The 23,977-nt window shown below is 39.0% G+C and overlaps 1 protein-coding gene and 1 long non-coding RNA gene across 4 annotated transcripts in view; one reads left to right on the top strand and one right to left on the bottom strand.

Moving 5' to 3' along the window:
• Nucleotides 1-23,977, bottom strand: part of DTNBP1 (dystrobrevin binding protein 1) — a 150,817-nt gene that overhangs the window by 56,251 nt on the left and 70,589 nt on the right. For 2 of the 3 annotated variants that reach the window (XM_015135593.3, XM_078000936.1), the window contains one exon: nucleotides 17,339-17,361. In XM_015135593.3, coding sequence (XP_014991079.1) covers nucleotides 17,339-17,361 — 23 coding nt within the window. Of the gene's footprint in view, nucleotides 1-15,241; nucleotides 15,260-17,338; nucleotides 17,362-23,977 lie in introns of all 3 variants that reach the window. The other variant, XM_015135592.3, reaches the window with a different exon arrangement.
• On the top strand, nucleotides 180-22,139 carry LOC114677695 (uncharacterized). The gene is made up of 4 exons (XR_003729117.2): nucleotides 180-318; nucleotides 1,845-1,945; nucleotides 3,391-3,462; nucleotides 22,012-22,139. It is a non-coding gene; the product is annotated as an uncharacterized LOC114677695 (long non-coding RNA).

Raw genomic sequence — 23,977 nt, 5'->3', positions numbered from 1 at the left:
ACTCAGCAAATTATACTCAGGAAGGGGAAAAAACACTGTGCAGATAACCACAACTTAGTATGATGACTAGATGTGGGAGGTGCGCCTCACGAGCTTTTAAGAGGACCTCCCAGAAGAGGGAGCGATGGGACAGTTTCAGAGGCAAACAGGAAATAGCCCTGTGAGGGGAAGAGGGTAAAGAAATGGACTCCATGAAGACGGGTCGGCGTGCACAAAAGCTGATGCAAGATGTGCTACGTGCCGCTGGCCCACGAGCCGTGAGACACAGAGGAGCAGGAGACACAAGCATGGCCCTCGGGACGACTTCTGTCTACTATGGTAAAGAGCTTAGACTTAATCCTGGAGCATAGTTTTTAAAACATTATAGGCAAGACAATCTAGGTGGGCAAGGGCAGTTTTATGTGTTTATGGTTGCTATTAACTTCTTTTTCCTTTTTTTTTTTTTTTTTTTTTTGAGACAGAGTCTTGCTCTGTTGCCCAGGCTGGAGTACAGTGGGACAATCTCGGCTCACTGCAACCTCCATCTTCCGGGTTAAAGCGATTCTCCTGCCTCAGACTCCCGAGTAGCTGGGATTACAGGCATGTACCGCCACGTCCAACTAATTTTTGTATTTCTTAGTAAAGATGGGGTTTTGCCATGTTGGCCAGGCTGGTCTTGAACTCCTGAGCTCAGGTGATCCGCCAAAGTGCTGGGATTACAGGCAAGAGCTGCCGTGCCAGGCTTATGGTTGCAATTAATTTCTACTCATGTCAAATGATATTGGTTTTCCATTTATAATAATAAATGTATTTTCAGCTGGTAGTGGTGGCTCACGCCTGTAATCCCAGCACTTTGGGAGGCCGAGGTGGGCAGATCACTTAAGGCCAGAAGTTCGAGATCAGCCTGGCCAAAGTGGCAAAATCCCCGTCTGTACTAAAAATTAGCTAGGCATGGAGGTGTGTGCCTGTAATTCCAGCTACTCAGGAGGCTGAGGCACAAGAATAGCTTGAACCCAGGAGATGGAAGTTGCAGTGAGCTGAGATCGCACCACTGTATTCCAGCCTAAACGACAGAGCACAACTCTGTCTTTGAAAAAAAAAAAAAAAAAAGGTTGTGAAAGTGAGGCTCAAATGACTGATGTTTAGGCGACACCGCTGTAAGAAATGGAGAGCCACTGGAAGAAAGCAAAGAGATACAACTCTGTTATAGAACTCCATCCACACAGACATTTATTGGGTGCTGTGCCAATCACTATTCTAGGCCCAACAGATAGAGCAAAGCCAGATAAATGTATGTTAGGTTTACATTTTAGACAACAAAGAGGATCCAGGTCACAAATAAAATAAACCCAGGTAAAGAGAGAGAATGATATACAACGTAAAATGTGGAGAGCCTTGAGAAAGCAGCAAAAGGGAATGAGCCAGGCCATGACCTACAGGAAGAGCAGGACAGGAGGTGGGAAAAGCTGGAGGCCTGTGGGGTCTATGGGCCTGCTGGAGGGAGTAAGATGGCTGAGGGTTGCAGCAGAGGAGCCAAGGCCAGAGAGGGAGCAAAGGGCTGGGCCCTGCAGGGCCTCACAAGCCAGGACTTGGCGGTATTCCACATGTGATGGGAGGCCACAGAGAGTTTGGCACAAGAAGGTGATGCTGTCTCTGGAGGATGAGTGCAGAGGCAGGAAGCCCAGGGAGGAGGCCCTCATGGCAGCCCAGAGGAGAAACAACAGTGCCGGGGTAGGCAGTAGTAGGGGAGACAGGAAGAAATGGTGAGAGGCAGTTTGTGGGCAGCGCTGGCTGGATTTACAGATGAACTGGATGTGTAAGGCAAGAGCGGACTCAAGCAGCATTTTTGTTGATATCTCTTACAGCCTAAGTCTGGGGATGAACAGTGCTATCACCTAATGAAACGGAGAAGACAGAAGAGCCAACAAGCAGGGAGGATGAGACTCAAGACTGCAGATTTTGACAGGTTGAGTTTAAGATGCCTGTGAGCACCATCATAGGACTCTTGCGCGGAGAGTTGAATAAACCAGTCTAGAATTTAGGGGTGAGGCCAGGATTGGAGCCAATAGCATTGGGTGGTATTTAAAGTCTTGGAACTGAATGAGAATGCAGGAGAGAAAAGGCCCAAGCATTAAACCCAGAGGCACTTCAACATCTCCGGTGGGAAGGTAAAGAGCTTGGACTTAGTCCTGAAAGTGTAGTTTTCTGAGATATTGTAGACAAGATAATTTGGGTGATAATGTCAGTTTTATTAGTTACGTGTTTACTTTTACAGACAAAAGGGATTAAGGAAAAGAATAGTGAAGTATGTGGACAGTACGAATAACTGCTAGACGATTCTGCAGAGAAATGAGCCTGATGGTGCAGGAGAGAGAGGGCAACGCTGCCAGAGCAAAGCACTTAGGCAGGAGAGAAAGAAGGAATACGGCGCCTATACTGAGGGCCTTGCTATGGAAGCAGGGACTGTCCCCACAGTGTCAGGGAGGAAGCCAGAGCAAGCCGACACTGGGAGGAGGGGGCGTTAGTGCGAGGAGCACAGAGCCCTTCTCTTCTGACTGCTTGTAGTTCCTCACTGAAATCAGAGGAAAGCAATTAGGAATGGGACCAGGGAGGGGACATCACAGTTCAAGAAAAGAGCATTCTCCTAGTGTGCAGAGGAGAATGTACCAGGATTGCCAGCCTGGCTCCAGGCTTTCTAGTGAATTGTGGACAACATCTGAAGTGAGAACTCAAGAAAGGATGTATGTTTTCTTCTAGCTACTCTCAGCTGCTCAGGAGCATACACCATGCAGGCAGGACAGAATTTAACCAATTACATTTTTTCCAGCAACAGAGGGAGAGAAAAGTAAGGAATTATTGCATGGTACTAGAAAAATTAATTACTTATATGGCAAAATATTGAGTGGTCATTTCATGCCATAAATCAAAATAAATTCTAGATTAAGTAAAGTGATAAGTAAACTAGAATAAAAACTGGAAGAAATAACAAGCTAATATTTATTTCTTAGGATTGGGAGAGAATCTTCCATGCAGAAAAGCAATGGAAGATATCATTTAAAAATATTCATTTGATGCCCAAAAGGTATATGAAAAAAAATGCTCAACATCACTAATCATCAGGGAAATGCAAATGAAAACCACAGTGAGATATCATCTCCTACCAGTCAGAATGACTATTATCAAAAAGACAGAGGATAAGTGTTGGTGAGGATGTGGAGAAAGGGAAACTCTTAGACACCGTTGGTCGGACTGTAAATTAGCTCAGTCGTTATGGAAAACAGTATGGAGGTTCCCCCAAAAAACTAAAAACAGAACTACCACATGATTCAGCAATCCCACTACTGGATATTTACCCAAAGAAAAGAAAATCAGTATTTTGATGAGATACTTGCACTCTCATGTTTATTGCAGCACTGTTTACAAAAGCCAAGACATGGAATCAACTAAACGTCTATCGACAGATGAATGAATAAAGAAAATGTGGTATGTATACACAATGGAATATTATTCAGCCATAAGAACGAACGAAATCCTATCATTTTCAGCAACATGGATGAGCCTGTAAAACATTAAGTGAAACAAGCTCGGCACAGAAAGACAAGTATTGCATATTCTCACTCATATATGGAAGCTAAAAAACTTGACTGCATAGAAGTAGAGTAGAAGAGTGGTTACCAGAGGCTGGGAATGGAGAGTTAGCCAGATGTTGGTTAACAAATACAAAATTACAGAAAGGAAGAATAAGTTCCTGTGTTCTATAGCACTGCAGGGTGATTATAACAATTTATTGTATATTTTCAAATAGCTATAAAAGTGGATTTTGGCCGGGTGCAGTGGCTGATGCCTGTAATCCCAGCACTTTAGGAGGCCAAGGTGGGCGGATCACCTGAGGTTAGGAGTTTGAGACCAGCCTGACCAATATGGTGAAACCCCGTCTCTACTAAAAATACAAAAATTAGCCGGGCGTGGTGGCGGGCGCCTGTAATCCCAGCTACTTGGGAGGCTGAGGCAGGAGAATCGCTTGAACCTAGGAGGCGGAGGCGGCGGTGAGCCGAGATCATGCCACTGCACTACTCCAGCCTGGGCGACAGAGTGAGACTCCCTCTCAAAAAAAAAAAAAAAAGGAAGAAAAAAGAGTGAATTTGGAATGTTCTCAATGCAAAGAAATATCTGAGGAGATAGATATGCTAATTATCCTGATTTAATCATTACACATTATATATATGTATCAAAACATTACACTGTACCACACAAATATGTACAATTATGTGTCCATTAAAATAATAAAAGCAAAACAATTATTTTGAATAAAAATACTAAACTTCTATGTGTAATAACCATGCAAAATTAAAAGGCAAATAATTAGTTGAAGATAAATATCTGCAATAAATATGACAATTTGAAGCCCTTAACATGTAACCCCTTCATTCAAATCTACAAGTACACTAAAACTGCAACTGAAAGCAGCCAGAAGCAAAAGCAGTTGAAAACAACAATTAAAAGCTGATAAATCACATTTTACCTCCCGCCACACTTTAAACAATAATCAAATTTGATTTTTGCTATCATATTAGAAAAGACAAGAAAAAAATACTCAGGTGAGGGTCCATGAAATAGATAAAAGTCATAGACATTGCTAATGAAAGTATAAACTGGCACAACCCTTCTAAAAAGCTAATGATGAATACACACCAAGAGCCTTAAAAAATGTAATACCCTTAGGCTGTAAAAATTTGTGGCCCTATCTTTGTACGTATAGAGATGCTTATTACAGCACAAGTTATGCTTGGCACAAAACTGGCAACTACCTAGATTTCCAACAACAGGAAAACAGTATGTTAATGACATGAGGCAATGCTCACTTCATAAGGGGAAAAAACAGGAAACAAAATTGTTTGTATGCTACTCCAATTTTGGATGATATGCCCATATATGTGTGTGTGTATATAAACCTCAAAATGCTTGAGGCTATTGCAGACTAGTGATTCAATTTTTTTCCCCAGCAGCTTTTTAAATTTTCCTGTCTTCAATGGGGATGCACTGCTTTTACAATTATTTTTAAAATAAAGACTAGGGGCACTTTCATGTTAAAAAGATCTAGGCATTGTGGTTAAACATGAGCTGACCGGCAGAAAAGGTGACTAAAAAGCTATGGTCACAGTCACCATTTCTAGAAGACTATGCAGGTACAAACACCATTTTTATATGGGGTTTTGGAAAACTAGCAAGGGTCTAGACAAGAATGACCAGGACAATAAAGCATTTATAATCAGCTACCACAAAAAGAAAAGGTCAAGGAACTACAACTCTGAAGCCTTAGAAGGCTGGTAGAGAGTGTGAACTGTCAACACACCAGATAAACACCTTCAGGACTGCTCATAAAGGGACTCTGCATGGGACGAGGTGCTAGACGACAGGACTTCAAAAGTTTTTCTAAGATACAATGGCTAGAAAGAAGTAGAAAAGGGGAGACGGCCAGAAATTCTTTTTCTGGTTTTTTTTTTTTTAGATCGAGTCTCACTCTGTAGCCTAGGCTGGAGGGCAGTGGCACCATCTTGGCTCTCTGCAACCTCTGCCACCCAGGTCCAAACAATTCTCCCGTCTCAGCCTCTCAAGTAGCTGGGATTAGGCACCTGCCACCAAGCTTGGCTGATTTCTGTATTTTTAGTAGAGACAGGGTTTCACCATCTTGGTCAGGCTGGTCTCGAACTCCTGACCTCACGATCCACCCGTCTCAGCCTCTCAAAGTGCTGGGATTACAGGTGTGAGCCACCGAGCCCGACTGTTTTTTGTTTTGTTTTGTTTTGTTTTTTGAGATGGAGTCTCACTCTGTCACCCAGGCTGGAGTGCAGTGGTGAGATCTTGGCTCACTGCAACCTCTGCCTTCCAGATTCAAGCAATTCTCCTGTCTCAGCCTCCAGAGTAGCTAGGACTACAGGAGCACACCACGCCTAATTTTTGTATTTTTAGTAGAGACGGGGTTTCACCATGTTGGCCAGGCTGTTCTTGAACTCCTGACCTCAGGTGATCCACCTGCCTTGGCCCCACAAAGTGTTGGGATTACAGGTGTGAATTCCAGGCAGGAATTCTTTTAAAATTGTTACTCAGAAATCAGCATCTGCAATAGCGAAGACTTGACTTTAAGAATGGTGAAATATTTCCTGTCCAAGGGGGACACAGTGTGGAGAGGGGAACTAGAGGCCTTACTAGTCTTTCTTCTAATCCTGTCCTGAGCTTCAACCCACACTCCAAATTCAGAGGAATCTTTCCAGGGTTCTGCAGCATAAATCAGCATCTTTTTTTTAAACACTGGGTTTTTATTCTTAGACTAGCCCTGTATTAAAGGAGCACTACACAGCAAGACCAGGAAGCAGTTCAAATACAGTTAAAGATGAAATCTCTATATGCTACTTAGCTACTCAAAGTTTGTGGTATAGAAAGAGAATAGGGGAAAGGGACTGGATATAAATGCAATACATAAAGAACACTGAACACTATGGAAAGTGAATACTTGTCTAAATTCTATTGTTTACGTTTTAGCACTTCCCAGGAATGCCTGTGGTGAAGTGAGAAAAACACAGGTTTTGAGGGCAGACGTTCCTGGGTTTAAATCCCTGCTGAAATGCTTACTAGCTGGGTGACTTAAGTTTCAATTTTCTCATCTCACAAGGTTTGTTTTGATACTATTTGAGATACTGTGGTACTAACTATGAAATGCAAAGTACAGAAGTAACACATGCACATGCTTAATAAGTAGTTTCTTTTCATTAATTCATTAGAGTTTTAATAGAAATAAGCAGAATTATACTTATATACCTTTATATACCTATAATGGTATGACTGATATTCTGTGCCACATTAATTTTACTAAATGAAAGAAAAAATCCCAGTGGTTATTTATTTTTTGATCACATCATTGCAATTACTATGGTAATTCTTATTACATATACTTTCATTTTCAGTTAAAAAGAAACATAATTAGAACTGATGAGTCATCTTCATGTAGTAAGTTTCTGACTGTTCAATTCCATTTTATCTACTGCAGTATTTATTTCATAGGTTTTCAAAACCAGAATTAGAGACTTGAAAGTGAATAACATATTAATAAGTATCCTATGCTACTCTTTTATACAAATACTTTAAATGATTCTTAAGAATACAAAAGGATATTAAATAGTTCAATATTATTCCAATGCTTCTTTAGTTATTTCCCCTATCTTAGGGTAAACACCATTTACTTTCTTAAATAAAAACAAATTAGCCAAATTTCAAATGCTTATTCATTTTATTTTATTTTAGAGACAGGGTCTGGCTCTGTTGCCCAGGCTGGAATGCAGTGGTGCCATCACAGCTCACTGCAGCCTCAAACGCCTGAGCCTCAAGTGATCCTTCCATTTCAGCCTCTCAAGTAGGTAGGGTTACAGGTGCATGTCACCATGCCTGGCTAATTTTTAAATTTTTTTGTAGAGTAGGGGGTCTCACTATGTTACCCTGGACTGGTCTCAAACTCCTGGCCTCAAGTGATCCTCCTGCCTCGGCCTTCCAAAGTGCTTGGATCACAGGTGTGAGTCACTGCTCCTACCCATATACTTATATTTATGCTATGGGCATACCTTTACAGGGAAAGCCAGATGAATATTTAAGTAGGAGTGAGAGTTTCTCAGCTCAGGTGGCCACTTGACTTCTCCCCTGCTCTAGAAGTTTATAAAAACCATTAGGCAACTACCAATCTTCTGAGAAAAGTACAAGCTCCATCACAGTTGCCTTCAACAGTTTAATCAGCAGAGCTACAAGATCCTACAGGTTATTTTCCAGCACACACCTCTAAAAAGTTAAGACAAAATCATGAAGCTCCATATGAATTCAACAAAGTCTCTTGTTAAGGCTGACAGCTAAAATTTTCAAAGATTTCTTTTTGTGGTTTTAAAATTTAGTTTTCTGAAAGGTATAATTTTTGCTGTCAAGTTATACCATGTTCCAGCAAAAAGGTAATGAAACAGAATAACTGTATTTATTCATGATACCAAACATTTATGATAGACAACAAAACGTTGTCCTGATTCACTTCTAAAACACTCTATTGCTATAATTATTGATCACACAATGGTGGTATATAATCATTACAAGAAATCCCAGAAAGGTAACATTTAAGCATCACAACCCTAATCTCGATGCTCTATTTTTATGTAGTTTAATACCTAAACAAGCTGTTAAAGTGCCAATTCCCCTTCAATATAGAACACCGTCTTAGAGAATTTCAGGTCATGCCCAGTATGACAACTTAAGACAGGGTATTAGAATAAAGAATCAGCTACGTCTTAAAAACAAACTGTCTTAGAGCCAAAATTAACAGACAAGATATAAATATTTTGGTATTACAGGACATAGATACTAACTTTATTTAAACACTGTTACATAAATATAAACCAGCTTTTAAAAAAACGAATATACACTTACACATATTGATATATGAGAAAAAGATGAGCAGACACCTCAAAAATCTTGCGAGTATTTACCAACAAATCAAGATTTTCAAGGAGTAATTTCTTAGATGAATAATCTAAAATATTAAAATTGAATATCAGATTATACCTATATGCAGATCTTTACTCTTAGAACCATTACTTAAGATAATGACTGAGAGAAAATATGTCATTTATTATACATTCCCTGTAAGTAAATACTTTAAAAATAAATGCCACAGTTCTCACTGATAAGTTTTTTCCTGAACACTTAATCATGAATAAGAATGTGGTAAAACCTCTGGTTAGAATCTGATTCCATTAATGCTCCAATTTTGTAATTAACTCCTGAGCTATTATTTTACTTCTGTTACTGTGTCTGTCTAAGCTTGCAGGGTTTTGCTATGTTATACATATACAGGCGTGAGAGAGGGACACAAAGAAGGAACTTTTCTCTTAATTTAAGTTTGATATATCTTATTCAAATTTGTAATATTAAAAAAGAGAATAACTTTGATAGATAGATGAGAGATAACATGTACTTCTTTCTTTTTTTTTTTTTTTTTTTCATTTAAAGAGAAGTGGCTTCCACCTGACAAGGCATGATCTATATAACATGCCATAACGTATATCAACTTAAAGAAATAACAGGGAGTTTTTAAAAATGCAGTAACTATTAAAAATTATTCCTTAGTTACCACCCCCATGGATAGTACAATAAATTACTCAACAAAAATGTACAGTTATTTTTTCAGGTATTTTTTGCAGTGAGTTCCACAACTTCAACATTTTTGTATATATATTAATATATATATAAATACCACACAGAGATGTCATTAAAACCACAGCCTCTGGCTAACAGATAAGGAATACACTGAAGTTCTATAAAATTATGAAAAGAATATATATACATATATATATATTCAAACTATATGAAGCATTATGACATTTTTCAAAATTCATATTGAAAATCAGCCATTTTAAATGAACCCATATACTACCATAGAATGAATTTTAACTTTATACTATCTTTGGATATGGCTCACATATTTAACTCTATTAACTGCCTCTTGGAAAATGAACATACTAGCAGCAAGGGATGCTGAATTAGTTTTATGGTGCTGCACCGGACTTATTATTCAAATAGCTAGCATTATTTTCCTGGTATTTTATATTTATCTTTTAATACAAAGATTGCTTCATAAAAAATGTCAGTTTGATGAATTTCACCTGATGCACGAGAAGACACATATTATATAAAAAAAAAAAGTCCTACATTTCCATGCAACATTTTAAACTTATTTTAGGTATTAATTTAGTAAGTATTACTTGTTGGTAATAGAAAGAAACTAATAATACTCTCATAAAAATGCACTGCTTGTAGGTTCAAGTCAAGTTGGAATTTAATTTCTGCTTTTTAATAATATATCATCTGCATACCATGCAAATACAGCAATGTATCCAAGCATGGAAGTAAACATTTCAAAGGAAAGCAGCAAAGGAAAAAGAAAATAAAGTTCCACCTACAGGGATCCCTCTGACTATTTTCGGTGAGTCCTGGAGATGACATGGATGTGAGACCTGAATGAGTGAACAGAAGCTCAGTGCTGGTCAAGTGAAGCCTCCAGTTACCAGGCAGCTGCCCTCACGTGCATCTTCTGGGATGTAGAACAAAGGAAGTGAGGCTGAAGCCAGAAGCAGGTTTTTCCAAAGAAACTGTAAGCCTGTTAGTTTTTTGCTGATGGCTGAAGCAGACATACATTGGAATCTACTGCCTCTATAAAAGCAAAATGCAAGCTCTCAGGGGCTCTAGTGTGCAAGGATGTATGCACCGGTCTGGGACCATACCAAATGCAGCTCAAAATGGAGGGGAGGGAAGGCTGAAAATATACTAAATCCATATGAATTTATCATCTAGGTACAAAGATGCTTTAGTAACACAGCAAAAGAGAGATGAAATCTTGCTGTTTGAAAGTAGTAACATAAAAACTAAAAATATAGTTCATTTCATAACACACAAGGCATCTATAATTTTCCCCCACCTCATTTTAAATGTAGCATTAGCCTAAAGGTTTTTTCAAATTCAGCAACACTAACCAGGGGCTTGGAATGTGCTGTATATTTTTAATAAGTATCTTAAATCATCAATTCTAATAGTTACAAACACTTCTCCACAATCTTTTCCTTTTTGAAAATAGTATGGTCTAAACCCCACTCCTGCTGGTCCCCTCTGAATCACAGCTCCATCAATCAGCCACTCTCACTGTATCTTCAACCTCTCCCTCTCTACAGCTTCTGTTCCTTTTTCACAGAAATATACTCAACTTCCTCCCAAAATTAAAAAAAAAAAGAAATCCTTCCTTCAACCTAACTCTCTCCTCTAACTACTCTTCTTTCCTTCCTTTAGCCTTAGCTTTTGAAAGCATTGTCTCTACTTCCTCATTCATTTAAATATTTAATAAGCACCAAAGTGCCAAGCACCGGAGTCACAATGGTGAACAAGGCAGAACAGTCCACTCATTCCAATCCTCTGCCATCTGGTTTCCACCCCAGCCCCCATATACACAAAACCATGCTGCTGAAAGTGTCCTCATTAAGATCACCCATTAGCTTCTCAGGCTATATTTCAGTTTGCCTTCTCCACAACAATACGACACTGCTTCTTGACATCTCCTTGAAATGTTCTCCTTATCACATTTTCCTCTTTACCTCTTGGCCTCCCCTATCGGCAACTAGCTCTCTTCTCGTGCCTGTCTGGTGAATGTTGGTGCTTCCTAGATTTCTATGCATTGTCATCTTTTTTTCATTCTGCCCTGTTGTTTGTGGGCAACGTCATTCAAATCCCGGGCTTCCATTCCCACCTACATGCTGGCTACTTTCAAATCTAGCTCAGATCTTTCTCCTGAGATTCAACTGCCCACTGGACACTTCCACCTATAACGTCTTACAGATACTGCAAATTTAACATGCTCCTGATGAAATTCACTCAATAAGAATGAAATATTAAGGAATAAATTTAAGATTTACATACTGAAAACAACAAAACTGCTTAGAAAAACTGAAGATGACTTAAATAAATAGGGATACATTCCATGTTCATGGATTGAAAGACTCACTATCATTAAGATGACAACTTTCCCCAAATTGATCTATACATGCAACACAACCATCCCTATTAAAGTCTCAGAAGGCTCTGTTCTTTGTTAGAATTGTCAAAATGATCCTAAAATTTATATGGAAAGACAAAGGACCTTAAATAGTCAAACCAATTTTAAAAAGAACTAGGTTGGAGGACTTAGACTTCCCAATTTCACATCTTACTACGAAGCTACAGTAGTCAAGGCAGTGTGGCATTGGCAATAAGGAACAGAGTGGAGAGTTCAGAAAAAAATTCTTACATTATGGTCACTGGTTTCCCACAAAGGTGCCAAAGCAATTCAATGGGGAAAGGAAGCTCTTTTCAAAAAATAGTTCTGAGGCTTGTGAGGGAGACTTGGGGCCTGTGCAGCCTTGAGCCCCAAGGTCTGCCAAAAAATGGTTCTGAGACAACTGAACATCGATGTGTAAAAAAATGAAGGTGGACTTTCAACTCACACGAACACAAGGCTTAACTGAAAATGGATCATAGACCTAAACATAAGAGCTAACTAGTGTTGTCAGGGATGAGGAGAAACCGCAGCCCTCACACACTGCTGACAGGAATGTAAAATGGTACAGCCATTCTAGAAAACAGTTCAGCAGTTTCTCAAAAAGTTAAACACAAAGTTGTCATATAATCCATATATTCTAGTCTTAACTATATACCCAAGATAAATAAAAATGTATGTCAACACAAAGACTTGCATAAGAAAGTTGATGGCAGCATTATTCAAAACAGGCAAAACCTGGAAACAATCCAAATGTCCATCAGCTGGTGAGTGGATAAACAAAATGGGGTCTATTCATACAATGAAGTATTAATTCAGCAATAAAAAGGAACAATATAGTGATTTTTTATTCTACTCAGTTTCTTGAATCTGTGTCTTTCTCTCCATTCTAGCAATGCCTTAATTCAAATCTAATAGTTTCCCAACTGATCTCTTTTAATCTAGACCTGCTCTTCTCTAACCTATCTCCTATATGATTCCAGAAAACTTGCTTTAAAATGCAAATCTGATCCTTCTACCCTGATTGAAACCCTCGGGGATAACCCACTCCCTGCCCAGACTCCATCAGCTACAACAATAACCTCTGAGCTCTTTTTGATCATGCACCCCTGACATAGGCATGAATTCCTGTTCTATTACATAATATACAGAAAATTGACATTTAAAAGGATGACATAAAAAAACAAAAGTTTCAGTTTCCTCTCTTCTCCTCATGCTTTGCAAGCCCACATTCCTCTTTGAAGACCACTGGCCTAAAGGGAAATGTCCAAGTTCCTGTGCACGGCACTCAAGGTTGGGTACCAGTTGTTCCTTGCCTCTCTGTCCAACTTCATCCCTCATCACTTCACCCCACACACCATATGCTTCAGCCAGGCAAATTATTTGTGGCTCCTTCAATAAATAAGAAATTAAATTTTAACTTGTATTCTTGAAATAAACGTATCTGCATCTTTACAATTGTTCTTTCTTCTTCCTGAAATGTCTTTATTATCCTTTCCAGCCCAGTGAGTCATCATTCAGATCAAGTGTAATGACCGCTCTCTGGTTGATTACTCCCACCTTAGCGTAGTTATTTCTATTATTTCTATATTGTATTCAAATTATACGTTTGCCTTTCTAACCTATAAGCTTTGCCACAGTCCTTTAGCTCCCTGAGGACAGAGGACAGTAACATCATCCAACCTGAGTCACTTAAATATTGCTAAATGGCAGCTGAATAGTTTTGTCTCACATGTTAAGCAAATTCTTTAAGTGAACCAACAAACTCTCCTGAAGTTTACCATCTAGCATCATCATCCCTATCTGTAACATGCTAAGGGCTGCCAAGCCAGTAACATGCATAAGCCACATCCATGAGTCATCCAAACAAGTGAAACTCCTCAAAGACTCAGAATTCTCCAAGTCAGATGACTTGGTGCCTTCTATTCTTACTCAAATTTAGCCATCATCATCACTGGGAATTGCTCCCCTTCTAAGATTTCAAACTGAAATCTCTTCTTTGACCACAAGATCCACCTCAACCACTAAAAGTGTTCTTCCCCTTTATGGGGTACCTCACCTGTACCATTCAGCCTGCTTATTCTCATGGTCTGGTCAGGCCTCTCCTCTCCAGTGTGAACTCCACAGCCAATCATTTCAATCACAGTCTCATTAGCATCCACGGTTACCATGCCTGCTGGTCCATCTTACATGTCTTCCCATTTCCAACTCTGTATTAGCCAAAGCATATTTGTTTTGCTTTTTTATTTCTGCTTCTGAGCCTAGCCCTGAAAATTCATATTATCATTCCTTATGTGAATTCTCAAAAAATTCTTTCATCCTTCCATGTCAACTTTTCCCTATATTATTAGCCATCGTTTCCTTCTCTAAGGTCTTAGGAAAAGAGATGTCCCTGGACACCCTCCAAGGATAACCTATCTGGATACCATTTCCTTCCATTTTCTTTAATATCATAATGACTCCTTCAATATCTTCAACTATACCTCCCCTCTCTTTGACCCGGATCCTATCTCGTTACATTTTCATTTTTTTCTATCCATTCATGATTGAACAATTAGTTCATGTCACCTTTATTTCCTAACTACTCATACATTTCTTTTTTTGGAGACAGAGTCTTACTCTGTTGCCAAGGCTGAAGTGCAGTGGCACAATCTCGGCTCACTGCAGCCTCTGCCTCCCAGGTTCAAGCAATTCTCATGCCCCAGCCTCCCAAGTAGCTGGGACTATAGGCACCCGCCACCACGCTGGGCTAATTTTTTTGTATTTTTAGCAGACATGGGGTTTCACCATGCTGGCCAGGCCGTTCTCGAATGCTTGACCTCAAGTGATCTGCCTGCCTCAGCCTTCCAAAGTTCTAGGATTACAGGTGTGAGCCACCATGCCTGGCCTATTCATACACTTCTGATTTTCAATTCGGATTTACCCTTTATAAACAGCTCTTTCAGGTCACCAATGACCTGTTCATTGTCAAATCCAATAGGCTCTCCCCATTCAGCTCAACTTCTCTGCATTACTTGTATAACGGATTACCACTTTTCCTCCTTTAAACTCTCTCCTCTGCAGTTTTGTGGGTTTTTTTGGTTTTTTGTTTGTTTTTTTTTTGTTTTGTCACTACATTGCCTTGGTCTTCCTGTTTCTCTGACCACTCTGGTTCTGCCTCTTCCACTGCCTCTGTTTTCCAGAGCTAAGTCTTCAATGTCTTATGTCTTTAAAGACTATGAAAGCTTACGTACTCTACATGTGCTTACAATAATGGAATGCCTTCCCACTAAAAATATAAAATAAGGACTTTTATGATCCTAACCTCCTTTTTCTGCTATTTAATATTTGAGTGACTGTCACTAAAACGTTTAAATGAATGCAGTATTTGGGGAACACAGAAAAATTTCCGACTGCCAATATTAAGACAAGAACAACTGGCTTTAATAATCTTGTAGAGATTGGCCATATGCAGCAGAAGTAAGGTGAACACAACTCATCAACCTCTATGGAGTATAGAAGGGAGAATCCAGAACTTGGTGGATGATATTAATGTACATTACTAATTTTGAAGGTTACTAATTTTGTATTTTGGTTCTCAAAAGTTAGTTTTCCCCCAATTTAGAAAAGAGCTTCTAAATATAAGTTGAATAAAGCAATTGGAGGAAGTAATACCTTTTATTTTCCTGCAACCTGAAAAGGAAAAAGGCAATATTCAAAAAATAATAAATTGCCACAGTATGTTCAAACAAATTTTTAAATGTCTTTTTCTTCACTAATACTTTGGAAGAGCTATTACATTTCTGTTTTTCTTGTTATAGGGTTTTTTTTTTTTTTTTTTTTTTTTGAGACAGGAGTCTCATTCTGTGGCTCAGGCTAGAGTGCAGTGGTGTGATCTTGGCTCACTACAACCTCCGCCTCCCGAATTCAAGTGATTCTCCTGCCTCAGCCTCCTGAGTAGCTGAGTGTACCAACACGCCTGGCTAGTTTTTGAATTTTTAGTAGAGATGGGGTTTCACCATGTTGGCCAGGCTGGTCTTGAACTCCTGACCTCAGGTGATCCACCCCCTCGGCCTCCCAAAGGAGGCCCTTCCAAAGTGCTGGGATTACAGGCGTGAGCCACCATGCCCAGGCCTCGTTTTTAAAATATTAGCAAAACACTCAAGAAGAAACAATTTTGAATGAACACTGATACTAAAAATCTTGATATAATGCAACATTCAATTTAGGGTTTGTTCACATTTGAGATCTTTAATTGGCCTGTGGGTGGATTTGATGTGCTGTTAATTGTACATAATTAGGAATTTGTGTATAAACAAGATATTTCAGCTTAAACTGAATTTTTCTATCGGGTAATATGCAACACTACCTAACCTTTTGCAAACTGCTATTCTCTTCTTTTTCTCTGAATATTGTCATACTAAAAAAAGTATGCCTCAGCACTGAGATGCAAGTAAAACTGACATTTTACATAATCTGTGTCCCTGCCCTGTCTATTAATATTAACTTGATTGTTTTTTTCATCTCTTACCATTACATAAGAAGATACTAAACTAGTCAACCAAAAGAAAAGAATGAGAAGGAAAAGGCATTTTATAAGGATTTCAAATCTTATTTTAAAGCACTGATTTAAAAAAAAAAGTATACAAGTAGTGGTTTACAAATTGAATTAAGAACAATGACAGCCATGACAACACATTATATCACATGGTCATTTAACATTACCTTCAACAAACTGGCCAGGAGCTTAATCATTTACTACAGCTGTAGTAGGTCAAACAGAAATCCAGCCAAACAAGGCTGTTCAATAATAACTATAGGAGGAATATGCCTTTATACCTTTTATCTTGAGAATTTGTCATTTTTTCTAAATTCAAACAGATCAGACATATCAACAATTCAACCACAAACGATATACTTGGAAATCTTTCACCATTCAGCAAATCTAAAGGACAATGCTGGTTTATATGTGAAGTATAATAAGCATAAAACAACTAAATCAGAAGTGATTTCAAAAAGTTTTCTCAGTTATTGAAATGAGTCTCTCGAGAATAGGATTTCTAGTACTTAATTGCTCATGAGTAATTAATTGAAAAATGGCAAACTGGAAGAACCTTGAGCTGCTGGAAAGTTTGTATTTTTTTCTGTTTTCCACTAGCCTTTCTCCATGACCAGTAACGGTCAATATAACCAAGAATCATTCTCTAGTGTCCCTCCTTCAGGCATTCCCTAAACGTAAAAAGTAATGCTGGGTGCTTTTGGAATCTCGGAATATATTTCATCTGAGCCTCTAATTTTACAGATGGAAAGAGAAACTGTGCCTGAAAAGGTAAGAGACTCATCCAAAGTCACAAGACAGCAGCAGAGCAGGACCCAGCACTGAAGACCTCTCAGGAGGTTTGAGTGACTGCAAGGTCAATTGCAGGGGCACCTCTTGATCTTTGTCACCATTCCCTTTCCACGTGGCCCAGACTGCACAAGAGAAACCAGAATCTTCTTAAACTATGATTCTCAACAATCTCAAAGTTAGCACTGCACCTTCCTAACATACCATTTATAAAGGTCATTAGCAGAAACTCTCACTTGATATATGTGCTAAAGAGAATATCAAAACCGCTTGTGATTAAACAAAACCTACAAAAACAGTATCAAGTTTTACTTTTTGTGTAAACTGATTTTAAAAAAATGAGTTCGCTGATCATTATCAAGAGAGAACATCTGACACCAATTAACTCTCAACTATTTTAAAGTGAAGAATTAACACAAAATTACCTTTGAAGGTTTCAAGTTCCTTCCTGTAGGGGGAAAAAAAAAGACAAGACAATGCAAATTTAAAATCTCTTCCCAATGAAAACTGTTCTTCCATCATAATAAAAATGTATGTACTTTAAATGCCCACAGTCGTATTTCTGGATCTTCACATATCAATTATACTTTACTGAAATGACCAGTACAATGAGCCTAAACCAACTATTTTCAGTTATTTCTGCTCTTTTCTATTAATGGCTCAAAAAAGTTCCACCAGAATCCAAATAATAATCTGAACAATTTCATCTAAACAATAAAACTATTATAACAACACAGCATTTTAATCCCAGCTATGAACCATCTCATATATATAAGAATCAGTTTATAAAATGCACTTAACACAATTTTTCCTTGATAGATAAATATTCCATACTGGATTTTTGAGATCATTAGTTAAAAATTATCCAAAATAGAAGCAGTTGTTTTCCCTTTCAACAGCAAAGGAAAAAAGGGGGAAAGCGCATATCAAAGGATGGAGGTGCACAGCTCATTCTGCCACAAAGGGCCAAGCCTCCAGGAATCTTCTGGTTTATTATTCTGTTAATGTTAAGTAAGGATGCCAAAACACAAAGGTTCCTGGGAAATGTACAGTGGGGAAAATATATATTAAAATAAACATTTTGTGACAAAGAAAGCAAAGCAAGTTGTTTTGAGGCTTTCCCTCACAATTTTGTAGTTACGTATTTTTTTCCTCATTATCAGTACTAATGAGTAATTCTGAGGAAATAAAGGCTGTTATCCCACTTAAAATATGAGACATTTATTTTTTACTTGCACTCTAGAGTTTTACTAAAAATCTAGAGATGTTTTGAATTCTTAAATCAATTTTCTACACACCTAATTACAATACCCCTCATGTTCCAAAATAGCTGACTACATTCAACAGCTGCTAGAAAGGACTGGCAAGCTGCCTACTGAAAGGCCAAGTAGATAATGTTGTTGCAACAGCCAAAGTGAAGGTTCTTAAATCAGATGGTCATCCCACTCCTTTTTTCCCTAACAATATCTACTTATAATAATTATCCAGCACCATGGTTCAAAAACTATGCAAGAATTTTCAATCCCATTTTTTCAAAAACCTGTGTGGCCGGGCACAGTGGCTCACGCCTGTAATCCCAGCACTTTGGGAGGCTGAGATGGGCAGATCACCTGAGGTCAGGAGTTCGAGATCAGCCTGGCCAACACAGTGAAACCCCATCACTACTAAAAATACAAAAAAATTAGCCAGGCGTGGTGGCAGGCGCCTGTAATCCCAGCTACTAGGGAGGCTGAGGCAGGAGAATCGCTTGAACCCAGGAAGCACAGTTTGCAATGGGCCAAGAAGGTGCCACTGCACTCCAGCCTGGGTAACAGAGCGAGACGCTGTCTCAAAAAAAAAACAAACAAACCCTGGGTTGTTTCCCTTCAGTCAATAAAATAATCAACTTCATTCTTAAAAGCTTAACTAGGTACAAGCTACATATGCCTAAAATCTGCTTTATACCCCAATAATAAAAACCAGAATACAACGGGAAGGCAACATGTATCATAAGAGGATCTCAAAAAGATATCTTCAATCTACTTCTTAGTGACGTCCTCACATTAGCAATTCCCTGATGTGCGGAAAGTTGACAGAACACTCAGTTCAATATTCTAATGAGCAATTCTTTTTTTTCTATGATTACAATCTTTAGAGAGCTTCTAATTTTCTTCTTTTAGAATGTGTGACTGTGAGCAGAATTTCTAAAGGGCTCTCTTGTTTTAAAAAGCTGAAACTCCAGAGAGAGACTCCGTCTCAAAATAAAAAAGAATTAAAAAAAAAAAAAAAAAAAAAGCTGAAACTCAGAATAATGATTTCACACACACTGTTCTTCTCCTACCCCCAAATATTAACAACCATAAAAACAAGGAATCCAGCATCTACTACTAAATACATTAATGAGTGAGTGTGCAATTGAGGAGGGTGCTTTTCCTATGGACACGTCCTGCACACCCTGTAACCGTCTGGCTGCTGCTGTGAAGAGGACAAGCCCAGCATTTTCTGGGTATCCTCTGTCACACAGTGTCATGACCCACAACTCCACAACTTCCAGTGAAATTTCCAAGAAACTTCCCTTCAGAAAGAAAATCATTCCTGTACCCAATTCCTAAAAAAGATGACTGCTTGAAGTAGTGGTGGTACAAATAATTGGTTTAAAGAAAAAAATCAGTATTATGGAACCCCCTTTTTTTTTTCTTTTTTTTTTTTTGAGACAGAGTCTCGCTCTGTCACCCATGCTGCAGTGCAGTGGTGTGGTCTCAGCTCACTGCAACCTCTGCCTCCCGGGTTCAAGCAATTCTCCTGCCTCAGCCTCCCGAGTAGCTGGGATTACAGCCACCCACCACCACGCCTGGCTAATTTTTGTAGTTTTAGTAGAGATGGGGTTTCACCATGTTGGCCAGATTGGTCTCAAACTCCTGACCTCAGGTGATCTGCCCGCCTCGGCCTCCCAAAGTGCTGGGATTAGAGGCATGAGTCATTGTGCCCGACCAGTATTATGGAACTTTTAAAGAACTGATGAAGTAAAGCAGCAGCACTGAAAGCCTTGAAATTTCACAATTTTTAGGGTGTACTCCACCATCTGTTAGAGGTACTCAGCATTTGGAAATACAGAAAATGTAAGAGAAGGCAGGGAAAGGCACGTCAGTCACAGGCAGCAGTGACTGTGAGGTCACAGAGGCCAAAGACGCAGGTTATATTTAGGAAACAGACTTTAGAACAGCAATACTTCAGCAAGTACTTGTCCTGAAGCAAATACTTCAGAACAGCAGGCTGAATGAAGAGAAAGTAATTCAGATAAAAAGGTAGAGTTCTCAGTGCCAGGCTAAAATATTTTGTTTTATTTTTAGCAGGAGAATAACATGAGCAAAGCTGTATTTTAGGAAGAACGTTCTAGCTGTGATGGATGGATATATTGGCAAGGGAGAGAATAAAAGCAGTGAGTAGTCAGGAAACCATGGGGGGCACGTGGGGAAGAGCTAATTAATACTTGGAAAGAGCAATGTTAAGTGGCAATGACAATGAAATGAAGGATTCCAATTTGAAAAGTATCATAAAGAAGACTCAACAGCCCAAGGCATCTGACTAAATGGGGTAAGGAGAGGAAGAAGACAAGCATGCTAACCGGGGAAGTTCTAGTCTGCATCATGAGAAGGAAAAGATTTTGGAGGGCAATGCATGAGTTCAGTTTGGGAATTGCTGAAACAGGAAGACCGAAAGCTGCAGAAGGGATTCCCATCCCCTTCAGCCTACTCGAGGATTTAACTCCTACAGATTCCTAGTCCCTTGCTTCGCATTCACTCTTGAACTCATTCCAATTTGGCTTCTGGACCCCCCACTACGCAATCAAGGCCACCAACAATCATTATGTTGCCAAATCCAGTGACCACTTCTCTATTTTCATCCTAATCCTTCAGCAGCATTTGACGCCAACTAGTGGTTTCTTGAAACAGTTCTCTCTAGTGTTCTCCTACCTCCTCAGTTTTGGGTTTTTTTGTTTGTTTGTTTGTTTTTGCTATTGTCTCCATCCTTCCAGACCACCCGATGCTGGAGTGCTACAGGCTTGGTTCTGAGCCCTCCTCTCTCCTCAGCTTACATTCACTCACAAGCCAATTTCACCCTTAGCTTTAAATGCCATCCATACGCTACTAACTTCCTGATTACATTTCCTGTCTTGCTCTCTTCTTTGAGCTCCAGACTCACATGCAAGTGCCCATTTGATAGCTTTATGCAAAAGTGGAGTAGGCTACTCAAACATCTGTAAGACAGCCTGTTCTTCTCCAGCCTAACTTATCTCAGTTAATGGCATTACCCAGCTTCTCAAGTTTTGGCTCATCCATCTCCCTCATTCTCCATCCAATTCATCAATAAATCCTGTCAATTCTATCTCAAAACATAGCCTGAATGGATCCATTTCTCTTCGTCATCACTGCCATCAACTTTATATAAATATCCATTTTCTTATACTAAATATAATCTTCGTTGAGTTCAATTATTCATTCAACAAAAATGTATTAAGCCTTAGACACTATGATAATGTATTTAGCAATAGCATTAGGAATAATGCTAGGTTTGGGATACACACGTTCCATAACTTCAAGGAGCTTTAGTGGGAGAGACAGAGAAATAAAGCAATAATTAGAAATCAGTGCCATAGATTACAGTGCTTTGGTAATGACATGCTGAGGATTCTCTAGGAATAAAGAAGAGAGGACAATTCATACACTTAGGTTTGGTAGGAAAGGCCTCCTGGAGAAGCAAGGACTGAGCTGATGAGTTTTCAAGGACAGTATAACTGATGACAATGGGCAACATTTATCGAGAACATGGCAGATATTTTACTCCTAAGCATTAAGTTATACTCTCAGTTAACCACATAAAAAAAGTATGGGTAAGCAGGAGTTTTAAGTTCTAGTCACTCTTCTTCAAACTGTGTTATTAGCATAAAAATGCTAATAATAATAATTAGTGTAAAACAGCCTTCAAGTTCATCTTTTCCAAGAAGACTTAATTGACATCCAATCAGAGATCTCTCCTTTATCAAAAATTCTATAGCACTAAACGCGATCTATGTTATACATCTCACACGCTGCCTTGTAATGTGGTTCTGTCTGTACAGGTGTCGTCTCTACAGTTACACTACAGGGTTCCTGAAGTGCAGAGACTGCATCTCTTCCATCCTGCATCATACACGTGCCCAGAGTTGGACCCAACAGTCAGCAAATCATTATTACAAAGTACTGAGGCTGCAGGATGACTAAGATCTGCTTCTTCAAAGAGGCCCTTGCTGTAACTATATTTTATTTTTGATAAAGTTTGATCAAATATTATCTCATTTGAAGCAACTTGTTTGTTGCTTGCATTTTCTAAAAATTGAGTTTATTTCCATAGTTTAATAGTATTTTCAGAAGACCAAATAAGAAGAATTGAAATGTCTCATTTTAAATGTTAACATATTTCAAATTTTACTCAATTCAGCTAGTGCCTTTACAAAATTTAGCATAACCCTAAAACTAAAACATTCAAGAAATAACACCAGGATCAAAAGCTAATCATATTCCAAAGGGTGAAACTGCTATTATTTAATCATTTTCTCTCCAGGGATTGAGTTATGAAGGAGAATAAAAATGAAAGAATCACGTTAATAAATAAGTCTATGGAATGTTACAAGAAGTATATTAAATCTATATATGAGTAGAAATCAACCAGCTCAGACTCAAGATGAAAACTTAATAGACAGAAGCTCCTGGATAAATGCCTCCATAAACACAGATAAAGCAAACTCTCTCTCTAAATACTCAACTGCCTCCCTAGGACAAATCTATGATAAAAGGCTAACACAAAATACCAACATTCAAAATGCCAACTGCAAAATCACCTACCATTTTTCTTCATATGTAGAAATGTTTAGGGGAAATTGTTTTAAGCATGATCAGCAATGTTCTTTTACAGAACACTCCTGAACCGTGTTCTTTTGCTATGGTTGATGGACAGAACCTATTACTATGACTGCTTGTTCCTGGGAAAGACCTCACAAGCCCACTTTTAAGAAAGAAGCATCTACCATTCATCATCACCAAGTCAGCGGTCTGTTGTTTCCCAGCAGTCCACAGACCTGCGGCACCACCCTACAGACTTGGTGGGGCTGCCGGTGATAGAGTCTGAGGGGGACTGGGGATGGGTGGTGGGAGGGGCCTCCTTCCAGCTTGAGATGAATTTTCTCAGGACTCTCTATACCTTAAAAGTCTCTCTTGTCATTTATTCTTATGCAAAACCAGCAAAACATTTTCAACATTATCTACAAAATAAAACCTTAAAAAGCAGCTAGTTCACTGTAAAAATGGCATTAAATCCTTATTTATTATGCTATTAATATACACTGTCTACATCTATTTTGGGCAAATACAGACAAGAAAGTAACAGGATGATAAGATTCCAGAATCTTGTATTATTTATTTATTTATTTATTTTTGGAGATGAAGTCTTGCTCTTGTCTCCCCGGTTGGAGTGCGATGGCACGATCTCGGCTCACTCCAACCTCCGCCTCCCAGGTTCAAGCAATTCTCCTGCCTCAAGCACTTCTCCTGCCTCAGCCTCCCAAGTAGCTGGGATTACAGGCATCTGCCACCATGCCCGGCTAATTTTTATATTTTTAGTAGAGACAGGGTTTCACCATGTTGGCCAGGCTGGTCTTGAACTCCTGCCCTCCGGTGATCCGCCCGCCTCGGCCTCCCAAAGTGCTGGGATTACAGGCATGAGCCACCGTGCCCAGCCCAGAATCTTGGAATTTAAAGTTGAAAACGATCTGAAGGATATGGTAACAAAGAAGACTTGGAATTTAAGAAAAATGGATTCCAAAAAAGATAATGAAGGTCTAGGCAGGTTGGCAGCACTAAGTTATATGTGGATTACATTCAATCCCACCTTGCAAGAATCACTTCCCTAAACCTGTTTTACATGAAAATCTATTTAATTTAGAAACCATGCCTGGAGAAAGAGAGGTTGAAGCAAGTAGGATAAGGAAAGATGAGATAGGGGTAAGGGATATTTATTGAGTTCCTACTGTATACCCCACATTATGCAAG

The sequence above is a fragment of the Macaca mulatta genome, chromosome 4, assembly GCF_049350105.2.
Source record: "Macaca mulatta isolate MMU2019108-1 chromosome 4, T2T-MMU8v2.0, whole genome shotgun sequence".
NCBI lineage: Eukaryota > Metazoa > Chordata > Mammalia > Primates > Cercopithecidae > Macaca > Macaca mulatta.
The sequence above is the reverse complement of the archived record's forward strand: the minus strand, read 5'-3'. Positions and strand labels throughout refer to the sequence as shown.